The 12500-nt window shown below is 38.2% G+C and overlaps 1 protein-coding gene across 5 annotated transcripts; it reads left to right on the forward strand.

Annotated features, from left to right (window-relative positions):
* Nucleotides 1–4885: 4885 nt before the first annotated feature.
* Nucleotides 4886–12103, forward strand: SIKE1 (suppressor of IKBKE 1). 5 transcript variants are annotated; one of them, XM_080800452.1, is made up of 6 exons: nucleotides 4928–5174; nucleotides 5410–5515; nucleotides 6403–6545; nucleotides 7841–7954; nucleotides 9939–9992; nucleotides 10978–11408. In XM_080800452.1, exons 1-6 carry the CDS (start codon nucleotides 5016–5018, stop codon nucleotides 10990–10992), a joined length of 591 nt encoding a protein of 196 aa, XP_080656578.1. In that variant the 5' UTR covers nucleotides 4928–5015; the 3' UTR covers nucleotides 10993–11408. The 5 variants fall into 5 exon arrangements, with proteins under 5 accessions (XP_080656574.1, XP_080656575.1, XP_080656578.1 ...); XM_080800451.1 differs by having other exon boundaries at nucleotides 4928–5186; nucleotides 10978–11381; XM_080800450.1 differs by having other exon boundaries at nucleotides 4936–5186; nucleotides 10804–12103.
* Nucleotides 12104–12500: the final 397 nt, after the last annotated feature.

Below are 12500 nucleotides of genomic sequence, written 5' to 3' on the forward strand. Positions count from 1 at the left end.
TCAAAACAACAGAAATTTATTCTCTCACAGTTGTGGAAGCCAGAAGTCTGAAATCAAGGTGTTAATAGTGCAGATACCTTTGGAGGCTCTGAGGGAATCCATTCTATGCCTCTCTCCTAACTTCTGGTGGCTGTAGGCAAACCTTGGCTTGTAAACACACCACTCCAATCTCTGCTTCCTTCATATGACATTTCTCCCCTGTGTGACTCTGTGTGTCTTTTTCTTTTCTGTTACGGTTTTTAAAAAAGATTTTATTTTTAATCTCTAGGGGCACCTGGGTGGCTCAGTTGGTTAAGTGGCTGCCTTCAGCTCAGGTCATGATCCCAGGGTCCTCAGATGGAGCACTGCATTCCGCTCCCTGCTCAGTGGGAAGCCTGCTTCTCCCTCTCCCACTCCCCCTGATTGTATTCCCGCTCCTGCTGTGATTCTCTCTCTGTCAAAGAAATAAATAAAATCTTTAAAAAAATGTAATCTCTACACCCAAAGTGGGGCTGGAGCCGAGATCAAGAGTCGCACACTCTACCAGCTAAGCCAGCCAGGCACCCCCTTTCTGTCACTTCTAAGGATAACTGTCTTTGGATTTGGGGTTCATCCTAATCCAGGATGATCTCATCTTGAGATCTTTTCCTAATTACAGATGCAAAGATCCCTTTCCAAGTAAGGTCTCATTCATAAGCAGAGGGAGTTAAAGCTTGGACTTATCTTTTGGGGAGACACAATTCAACCTACTACAAAGCATTTTTAAACCTTTTAGGAAATAGGGATGTCAGTTTAAATATTAAGACCAGGACAATAAATTATTAAGTAAAATAACCAATCGGAATTACAGACTTTTTAGATGTTAAAGGTTATTTTCAAAAGCCACAGCAACAATCTCTGAAGTCAGGGTGTCTCATAATTAGAATTAACATTTACGAGGAGTTTTGTGATACAAACTCGTATCTGCTTTTCTGGCTTTCTAGAAGACTAAACATTTTTCCTTATCTTATTGAGATTTCTTTTACCATAATGATGAGGGTCTGTGGTTTTTCAAGACCAAGTCCTAGAAAGCCATTAGTTAGCAGCAACAGGAAAAAATTAGGTATGAGAGCTCAAAACTTACCCTATGGAGGACAAAGGAGCAAAATAAAACAGACACATTTTTCTAATCTTAAACACCAACAATTTCATTCCAAATGTCTCCTGAGAGGCATACACCATATACAGGAAACCATTTTCATGCTTCTTACTTTTGCACACTTCAGAAATTGACATGGATATGCTCACCGTGCTGTATCCATTCTTTACCAGGAAGAAGTCTTGACTGACATTGAACTGTAAGAGTCTTCTAATTATTTGGATGAGTTCACTCATATTGACGTGATCAGGTGCAAGAAACTCAGCTTTATCCTGAGTTTTATTTCCTATCTCCTATTTTATCTCCTATCTCAGGATAGGAGACTGTTTCTCACCTTTGTATGGTTCTTCCCCCACCCCTACCCCCTACTCTTGTATGGTACTATTATCACTGGGATTTTGGCGGGAGTTGCTTTTGGGTAATTCTGGCATCTTTTATTCTTTGTTCAAAGGTGCAGCACCACTTGAAGTTTTCTCCAAGGTCTTGGCATGGTAGGTTGAGGTGGTGTGGCAGCAGTGGTGGCTCCGACTGTGGTAACAGCAACTTCTGCAAAGACTTAGTAAATAGCTACTATGTCCCTTTCTTCTTCTGGTTTTTCCTCCTTCAAATGCCCTTCTACTCTCTTACAACTTTTCCTTTATTAGATCCTTCCCATATGAAGGCTACAGATGTACTTAAGACTCGTTCATAAAAATAAAAGCAAAAACAGAAACAAAAACCCTCCTTTATTTCCATATCTCCTTTTAGCCACTACTAAAATCATAGGATTGGTCAAGGGTTGGAGTTTCCTGCTTGCATTTGGCTTTTTAAAAAAGTGCACCGGAGCACCTGGGGGCACTGTTGGTTAAATGTCCAACTCTTGATTTAGACTCAGGTCATGATCTCAGGGTAGTGGAATCGAACCCTCCACCTCATCGAGCTCCAAGCTCAGCACCGAGTCGGTTTGTCTCTCTCGGCTACTCCCCACCCACTGCTTGATGTGCGCATGCTCTCTCTCTCAAGTGAATAAATAAAATCTTCAGAAAAATGTGCATAGAAATTAGGGGTACTAGAGAGACTCTAGCCCAGATTGCCTATTGTAAGAGCCCTGTCTGGTCAGGGAAAGAAAGTTAAACAACAAAGAAATAATCTGTAGGTAGAGAGAATGTGGACATATTCAAAAATAGAAGAGCTGGATAAAGTCAAAGAGACAGTAATGGGAGAAGAGGTTGCAAGAACTAGATAGATTTTAAGAAAGGTTGTAGTCAAACAGTTAGATGAAAGCTTGAAACTTCTGATGATGAGCAATTCTTGGTGAATGATCGAGGGTATGACCAAATGATCAAGGGATGGCCAAAACAAATTCAACGTCTCTAGAAATGAGGAGGCCAAGGAAGACCATTAGCTAAATTGTCCATATAGACATGAATGCCATGGAAAGCATGAAGTAATCAAAAAGACTGCAAGTCAGTTCCTCAAATTTAGGAATAAAGGAGAATACTCAAGGTAGAAGGTCAGCAATAAGGAGGAATAGAAGATTCTTCAGCTGGATGACACAAACTTCAAATAAAGTGGAGGTTTTACACAAGCAGGTATGAGTAATTACTTGGCAGTGTCATTGGGGAATTAGAACAACCAGTCTAGTTCTCAGCCCTAATGTGGGTGGGGCATAGAATAATTACCACCAATGAAAGGGCAACAGGCCTTGTGGTATCCTTGAGGAAGACCTATTAGAAGAAAAGGTGACTTGAGGTGGGGAGACCAGTTAGGAGACCCTTGCTTCATAGGGATGAGAAAGGATGATGGCCTAACCTATGGTAGCAGTGAGAATACAAAGAAGGAACTATGGAAGGAACTATGTCCTAAAGATATAAAGGACATATATTGCTTTGATAACTAATTAAATGTGAAGAATAACTAGGAAGAATAAAGCACAAATTTCAGGATTCCGTTTTGAGCAAATGGGTATGAATGCGCTCTTTACTGAAGCAGAGGGAGAAGCAGTTTTAAAAAAAAATAATAATGAGATCAGGTTTTGACCTCCTTGTCCCTCTGGAAATACCCTATAAGCAACCCAAATATATATTCTAGGCTCATGAATGAGATTAGGTTACAGAGCTGCATTTGAGAACCATCATCCCTGAAGGAAGTCAAAGACAAATAAGGGAAAGAGATCACTTAGGGAGGGTGTTTTGTTTTGTTTTCTTTTAATGAATGAATGAATGAAACCTCTTTATATCTGTGGCTCTGTGTTAATCTTTTTCCTGTTGGTCAGGAGTCCTGATTTGTTATTTTTGTTAAACTTGTTCCGCATCTCCCTCTTACAATTATTGAATGTCTCCATTGTGTGATTTTGTATTGTGAATACAAAAGTAAAAAGCATTGCTCTTTCCCTGCTGCTCCTCTAACCTCTCACTACTGCTCTGAGGCTCTTGCCCTTTTACCAACCTCCTAATTCTGTCATTACCTTCAATTATTTATGAGTATAAACTCTTTTTCCCACTACAATACTCCCTAAGGGCAGAGACCCTGTGTTATTCTCTGCTGTATTCTAGACACTAAACAGTGCCTGAAACAGAGCAGACTCTCCAAAAATATTTATTAAGGTAATGAATGAAAAAGAACAAAGTTTGACATACAAGCTTGACAAAGTAAACTCTTATAAACCAATAAAACAACTAGTACAAAAGTCATTGCCATTCTGGTTAATTTATTTTTAATTTGTTAATTGAATTAATAAAGAAAAAATAGGCAAGCAGAAAATAATGGTTACCTCATCTCACACCCATTAAAATGGCTATCAACAACATCAATGACAACAAAACAGAAAACACCAAGTGTGAGCACAGATGTGGAGAAATCGAGACCCTTATGCACTGTTGCTAAAATGTAAAATGGTGCAGCCACTGTGAAAAACAGTGTGATCTTTCCTCAAAAAAATCTAAGGTACAATTACTCCCTGACCCAGCAATTCTACTTCTGGGTACATAGCTAAAAGAATTGAAAGCTGGGACTCAAACAGATAAGCAACACCCCTATTCATGGCAATATTATTCACAATAGCCAAAAGGTGGAAGCAACCCAAGTGTACATAATGGATGAATGAACAAACAAAATATGGCATATACATACAATAGGACATGATTCAGCCTTAAACAGGAAGGAAATTCTGATATGCATGAATAAAACTGGAGGACATGTTATGTGAAATAATCTAGTCACAAAACAAATATGAATTGCACCGATTCCATTCACTGTACATAAAGTATCTCAAGTAGTTAAATTCCTAAAGACAGAAAGTAGAATAGTGGTTGCCAATAGCTGGGAGGGCTGCGGTGGGAATAGGAGTTAATTTTAATGGGTACAGAAATTCCATTTTGCAAGACGAAGAGTTCTGGAGATGGATGTGGTCCTAGTTATACAACAAAGGGAATGCACTTACTATTACTGGAGTGTACTTTCTAATATGGTTAAGATGGTACATTTTATTGTATTTTACCACAATTTTTTAAAAGTTAATTTCAGAGAGAAATTAGAGAAATTAGTCAAAGAGACTAAGCGCCAAAAAAAAAAAAAAATTTAAAAAGCCGATGATTGAGTAACAACCGACATCAATCAAAACGCGTATAAGGAAGGAAGAAACTCGGTCCGCCCAGCCGCAAACCAGCTTGACCACCAGGCCCTGGGAGCCGGAGACCAATGGCGGGGAAGGGTCAGGCCTGGGGCTCCGCGCAGGTGAAGCTCCGAGAGGCCGCTAGTTAAAGTAGGTCACCCGCGGCCTGGGCAGCCACTGCGCAGGCGCATATGGCTGCAGCCGGGCGCCTTTGAAACGTACCGGAAGTGACTTTTGTAACGCTGGGCCGAGTTCAGGGAAGATTCGGGTCGGTGATCAGGGCTGGGCCTGTGGTCCTGGGCCACTATGAGCTGCACCATCGAGAAGATCCTGACAGATGCCAAGACGCTGCTGGAGCGGCTGCGGGAGCACGACGCGGCCGCGGAGTCGCTGGTGGATCAGTCCGCCGCGCTGCACCGGCGGGTGGCCGCTATGCGGGAGGCGGGGACGGCGCTTCCGGACCAGGTCGGGCAAAGGGTAGGGGTCCGTGCCCGCAGGATCTGTGCACCCGCGGGTGGAGGGCGAAGGAAGGTGGGAACTCGGGTTTAAGTCTATGCCTAGTCTCAGAGGGTGGCGGTGAGACCTTTCTGCGGGGTCGGGGTTAAGAATGCTGCCCTGGAGCTCCGATTCCTGCTTCTTCCGTTGCATCCGCGGCTGTTCCCCTATTAACGGCGCGCTTAGTCTGTCTCTGTTTGTCCAGTATCAGGGAGATGCATCCGATATAAAGGACATGTCCAAATTCAAACCTCACATTCTGCTGTCCCAAGAGAATACACAGATTAGAGACTTGCAGCAGGAAAACAGAGGTTAGTCAGGCCTTTTTGCGTAGTTATGATTTTCTCATATCCAGTAATATTTCAAAAGTTTTTGCCAAACTATTCACATCCTGTATGTATTTTAAGATTAGGACTTTTAAAAGCGTTATTCTGTGATGATCCCTAACAATAAAGTGTTACATTTTTTTTACATTTTACGTTTTAAGCTCATCTGACTGATTTTGTATCTGTAAAGCAGCTTTTCAAAGGGGTGCTTAGTAGAGTTGAATTATTGCATGGCTTATTTATGTGTCCCCTTATGGATATTTGCACAACAAGAGTGTTAATATACTCAAGGGCTTGAACTTTTTATGTTTAAATATTAATTGAAATACACACTGACGTTAAGATTGAAGAGATTTTTTTTTAAATGTTCTTGTGCAAGGTGGAAGAACTGAATTTTGGCTTCAGGGTGTATATTCTTAGGCTTGATAAGTACATTATTAATGATAGCAGTATGAAGTAATTTCTATATCACTTGACAGCTTTCGCATATATCATCCCATTATATTCTCATATCTTCATTTTGAGATAAGTCTTAGGTACTTAATATGACAATGCAGTTAAGAAATAGGCTCAGAGAGGGTAATGATTTTCATAAGAATAGTAGTAAGCTTGTAACTCACCGAACTGAACTGAAACCCATGTCTTCTTATTATTGTACATCCCATGTTGTTTCTACCAGACTATGCTGCCTCTGCCTAGAAAGTTATTTTTCTCATAGACCTTCACCGTTGAGTTTTGCGGACTTAAACACTGAGTATAACTTTGCATTCACAGTATCTCATGGAGTGTCATAAAATTCCAACTGTTAAGAGTTTTGGCTTTGGGAGTTCTCTCTCAGAGGTCACTGCCAAGCGATTTTATTTTTTTGATAGAGCTATGGGTTTCCTTGGAGGAACACCAGGATGCTTTGGAACTCATCATGAGCAAGTACCGGAAACAGATGTTACAATTAATGGTTGCTAAAAAGGCCGTGGATGCGGAACCAGTCCTGAAAGCTCACCAGTCTCACTCTGCAGTAAGAAACTTTGATGAATAACTTCTGAATGAATGGGATTAAAATCTTGAATTGTTTTAAATTGATTGCTTGTTTTTGAAGGAAAGTAAGCTTGTTTATCACATTCAATGTTGATTTTGCAGTAGCTTTGGAAGGATATGAATAGAAAAAAGGGAGTAAAGGGCAGCTCAAAAGCTTTTTTCTTTTAGTGGGACTAAGGTTCCTCACTCCTGTCTGCCCCAAGATCTCTTTTCACAAGATGAATGGATGCTTATTCAAACATAAGGCAAGGTAGTGCTGATGGTGCTCAGTAAATACTTGGTTGGTTACAACTGTACTTCCACTAAACTATAAGCTCCTTGATTAAGGAGCATGGATTCTTCTCTTATCCCTAGCACAGTACCTGGCACATAGCAGGCAGTCAGTAAACCTTTATTAAACTGAACTACATAGCATCATACTATGTTGTTAGAAATAATATTTAATATTTAAATAACATTAATAAAATATTAAAATAATAAATAATATATAAAATACATAATAAATAATATATAAAATCTAATGTATATATGATACATTAAAATAATAAATAATTAATTAAATGTTAAATAATACTTAAATAACATTTTTAAAAATACATAGCATAGTTTCTACACTTTGGTTGGTTACGTTGTAATTTGGGAGACCCAGTAATTGTGCTTATGTTTGTAGAGTGTTTCATAGGTATCATTGTACATTCATATGTATTATATCATTGAAACCTGATTGATAGATTGACACCTCACTATTTGTTCCATGGAATTTGTGAAAGATAAGTTTCATCTTAGATTCCTTTGAAGGCATTTTGTGGACTTAACAAAAGTCTTAGTGAGCAGGAATATTTTAAATATGTGACTAGCTCTCAAAGTAAATAAATAAATAAATAGCTCTCATCTGGAAGAGAAAAATAAACTATTTTCCGTAATCTGGAGAAAAGAACTTAAACCTTAAAAGATACAGTTTAGCTCACATGAGAAAGTTGGGAAGAGATATAACCAAAGATCAAGTAAAGTACCTTGGGATGTGGTAGGCTTCCTGCCAATTAAACTATTCAGTGGGTGGTTATACTAGAATCAATCTTTAAAACAAATTATGAATACCACAAGATAACTTTATTATGGCTTTGCCTCTAAGGACTCAGATTATGGTGAAACTCCTACGTAACTTCTATAGCATAGACTAAATGAACTTCTAACATTGTAATACACATGTCCTCATGAACTTCATATCTGCAGAAAAGATAACTTTTTCACTTTTTTTTCTTAATATCTGCACAGGAAATTGAGAGTCAGATTGACAGAATCTGTGAAATGGGAGAAGTGATGAGGAAAGCAGTTCAGATGGATGATGACCAATTTTGTAAGATTCAGGAAAAACTGGCCCAGTTAGAGGTAAGATTGTTGCTATTATAGGCTCGCAATACTTAGGAAGTTTTCTCAGAGTCTGGAAGGTAGGCCATCACTATCCTAGGCAGTGTATTGATGTTTTCTTTGTGTTCATGATTTAAAATTAAAACTTCCTCCAGGGGTATCCAGGTGTCTCAGTTGCTTGAGTGTCTGACTCTTGAGTTCAGCTCAGGTCATTCTGCTTGAGATCCTCTCCCTCTTCCTTTGCCGCTCCCCATTCTCTCTTTCTCTAAAAAATAAGTAAAATAAATCTTAAAAGAAAACAACTCCTTCTCCATAACCTTTTCAGGAACATAAATGTAATCAGCAGCAAACAATGAAAATGCCAACTATGTCTTGGCTAGAAATTGAAATAATTGTCATATTAAAAGGGTAGAGATAATGGAAGAAACAAATTACATGTGAGCTAAAATCCCTCCTCTGGGAACGCCTGGATGGCTCAGTTAAGCGTCTGCCTCCAGTTCAGGTCATGATCCCAGGGTCCTGGGAGCAGGTACTGTGTCAGGCTCCTTGCTCAGCAGGGAACCTAGTGCTCCCCCTGCTTGTGCACGCTCACTCTCTCCCCTTTTCTGTCTGACAAATAAATCTTCAAAAAATTAAAATACAAAAAAAAATTTAAAAATCAAAAATAAATCCTTCCTGTTGTAAAAGGAAGTCGAAATTGATGATCAAAAAATAGCATTACAGCCATATTAATAATTATTAATCATTCCTCTATGAATCATAGAAGTACCAAAAGAAAGAGATAAAAATATTAAAAATGGTTACCTTTGGGGAACAAGACCTGCCACTTATGTTATAAACCTTATGGTCTTCTTGATTTTTTAAAAGTTATTTTCATGTAATTTTTTTCATTATAATAGCAGTATTTTACCAAAAAAAAAGGCATGGGGGTATTAGTATGCTCGTAAAATTATTAAGAAAACACATTAAAATAGGTGGTTTGAATGTTGCTTAATTACCAGGTACTATCATGGACCCTTTGAGAAATACCAGAGGAAAAAAGATAGGATTTCCCTGAGTCTCGTGAAAGGAATAAGACTGATATGATATGAAATGCTTCATACATGCTAGGAGAGATGCACAGTACTAAGGAAAGCACTTTATATGGTAGACGATTTAATGGCCATGGGCCCAGACTCTTGGTGAAGCGTGAAGATGGTATGGTTTATCAGAATTTCCTACAGAGAGAATAAAGATGAAAAGTGCATGCTGCCCTACCTGGAGATCAAAGGGAGTGACAAAGGTCTCAAGTAGGAATTAGGAGTTAGTTAAAATGATAGGATGACCTTATCTGTACTATCCCTGATTTACTCAGATATAGAAACAGCCCTGGGGAAATATGGGACAAATTTTATTAAATATTTTAAGTGGAAAGGACACGGGCATCAGATTGAAACCCCAGGAATACCACATCCAAGTTGTCTGAGTTTGGACAAGTTTTTGGACTTTTGTGGGCCACAGTGTCCTCATCTTAAAGAGAACATGGATGTGAGCAATGGTACCTGCCCTACGGGTTGTTCTGAGGTGTACACATGTACATCTTACATATGTAAGACACCCAGTGGTACCTGATATCCCCAGTGAGTAGTTTCTTCCCCCTTTCTTTCCTTTCTCCAAAACATCCAGGAGAGAAGACTGAGCAGAGTCAAGATATTTTTAGGAATTTAAAAGGTAGAAGAAACAGTAGTACAACTTGTGGGAAGCACAAGAAGTATGACAAGCAGTGAATTCCTCAGTGGAGAGAGACTTCGTTTTTTTCTTTGTTGTCCTAACACAGGGCATATAGAAATTACTCAGGAAATGTATGTTAATTGATGAATAATTAGTGTTTTAGAAAATTCTCAATTACTTTCTTTCCATAAAACGTTTAAAATTAAAACACTTTCTGTTCCTGGTCTAAAACAGTGTATTCTGATGCAGTTTGACAGTCAAAATACTTGATATAAACAAACTTTTTTTTTTCCAGCTTGAAAATAAAGAACTTCGAGAATTATTGTCCATCAGCAGTGAGTCTCTTCAGGTCAGGAAGGAAAACTCAATGGACACTGCTTCCCAAGCCATCAAATAACTCAACTTCTGAATGACAGCTGGAGATTGTTTATCAAGGAAGGAAATTATCTTTCTATTTGAGTATTGTCCATTTTAGTGTCTTGCCTCAGACTTGATTTAGAGTTGATTAAAGGTATCAGGTGGCAGTTTAGAATTCTCAGTCAAATTGACTGTCCACAAAACGGTTTTTGGGTGTGTTCGTGAAATACACACTGAGTTTCACCATTCCTTTCTCTAAGAGACCTACTTTTAATTTTCAGTTCTGGGACCTCAATTTAGATAATATGTGTTATCGGTTCCTTTTTGTTTCTTCACATCTCTCAGACTTAGAGCCTTTTATTATAAGCCAGCAATCTTTATTTTGTATAGGATTATAAATTACAATTCTAAAAAATTTTTAAGAGATTAGCTTTTTAAATTATTTGGCACAAACCTAGATTTTTTTTCCCCATTTGTGAAAAGTAATACAATTCCATACAACTAGATTGGCAGATTCTCTGATTTGTGATGTCATTCACCTCCTATGAAGTTTTAAAAGTCTCTCTGGTGCTAAGAGTTGGCACTTTATGACCTGGTGTCTTTACTCTTAATTTGAGAGAACCTACTGCTAGTTCCCAAGAGGCACACTTGAAAATAGGTAACAGGAGAGTCATCATATTGTTCAAAGAACCGTGAGAAATTTGTCCTCTGTGTGCACATACACATGTACTCTTAGTTCAGATGCTGAAGGAGCTCTTATTTGTTAGATATTAATAGTCAATTTTTCAATATTGTCCTCCTAGGTAATCTTCAACTTGGGTGGTTTACTCAGTTGAAGAGCATAAAATGGGTCTTTTCACATTGTAGTTTTTAGGTACTACATTCTATTTAATTTATATATAACTTTTGTTTCATAGTTAAGAACCATCACTTAGATGTCTTTCATTACTAGTACTGATAGTTGGCTTTCTTTTTAGATCCATTTATCATGAGGAAGCAAAGTTTTATCACCCAATGAGAGTTACTACATTCGTTGTGCTGTGAGGACAACAAAGCAGTGTTGAGATTCAAATGCTGAGCAGTCAACCAGACTCAACTCATCAACTCACTTGCCTATCTCAGTTTAGTTACATGCCAGATTTACAAATTGCTTCATGTTACACTATCAACTGAAGTTTGCCCAAAAATAATTGGAATGGGGCGCCTGGGTGGCTCAGTGGGTTAAATCCTCTGCCTTCGGCTCAGGTCATGATCCCAGGGTCCTGGGCTCGAGCCCCATATCGGGATCTCTGCTCAGCAGGGAGCCTACTTCCCTCTCTCTCTCTGCCTGCCTCTCTGCCTACTTGTGATCTCTGTCTGTCGAATAAATAAATAAAATCTTAAAAAAAATTAATAATAATAATAATTGGAATAATGAATCCCAAACCTGTCCATATTTTCCAGTAGCACTGAGCACCATACTGCACAGGAGACACAGTAAAAGAGTTTTTTGTTAGTACTTTGCGTGATGTAAAATTTCTTTTGTACTGCCATAAAGAATTAACTCCAGTTAAAACAATAAAACCTCACGAAGATATCCTAAAAGCATCTGATCCTACTAATACTGAAAGAACTTGGCCTATTGTGGTGGTCTTTAATGATTAGGTGTATGTCATTTTAGAAACTCAAATTTCTATTCAAAGTCCTGCATAGAATTTGAAAAATACTTCCACCCCAAATGTAGGCATTTTTATCTTACTTCCCAACAGGAAGTAAAACTTTAGTCCAGCCGTTCAGCTTTGAAGTATATGCCCTAAGTGCCACTTTGTGTCCCATGGTTCCACTCAGGAAGCAGGTACCCCTATGTGATATATCTGCTGCCATGGCCAGTTTTCAGTAGAAATGATAAAGTCATCAAATGGCCCATTAAAGTATGAGATGGTGTCTCTTTATCTGCCTTATGTTCCTTTAAAGTTGTTTACATCTTGGATATCAGGATAAATCTATGTTAACTTTTCCCCCTGCCAAATCAAAAGCTTGAAATTTGAGTGAAAGAGCTCTCAGTGCCCTACAAAATGTAAATTCTGGCTGGTGTTAATACAAAAACAGCATTTCTAATAAAAACATTTTAAGAATAATAGTTAAATTTTACTCAGTAATGAGTCTAATTATTAGAAAATACAAAGGTTTCTTTTTTACATATATAGCAACCTGTTAAGTAAACAGGGCTTTTCATAAGTATTTTGTAATTAGCATAATGTAGTCGGCAGTATAACTCTACAAATAGTTGTTTCTAAAATGGTTTAAGAGATTTCCTCATGATTAAAAATCCAAAATTATACAATTACAAATCATATAAAATTAAAACAGAGTTTGGAAGTACCTTGAAAAATGCTTAAGTAGTACCCATTTTTACCTTAATAATACCTTATTTCGGTGTTCCCCAAAATGGTTTGCTGACTACTGAAACAGAAATTTGGGAATGGGATCCAGGAATTTGTGCTTTAATAATTGTCCCTGA

Source organism: Martes martes (genome assembly GCF_963455335.1).
Source record: "Martes martes genome assembly, chromosome: 4".
Lineage (NCBI taxonomy): Eukaryota > Metazoa > Chordata > Mammalia > Carnivora > Mustelidae > Martes > Martes martes.

What these genes read in the sequence shown, in the direction of transcription:
- SIKE1 (XM_080800448.1), top strand. Translation starts at nt 5,016, where the DNA reads ATGAGCTGCACCATCGAGAAGATCCTGACAGATGCCAAGACGCTGCTG. An exon ending in CGGACCAGGTCGGGCAAAGG is followed by an intron (nt 5,187 to 5,409) that starts GTAGGGGTCCGT and finishes CTGTTTGTCCAG; the next exon opens with TATCAGGGAGATGCATCCGA. An exon ending in CTTGCAGCAGGAAAACAGAG is followed by an intron (nt 5,516 to 6,402) that starts GTTAGTCAGGCC and finishes TTTTTTTGATAG; the next exon opens with AGCTATGGGTTTCCTTGGAG.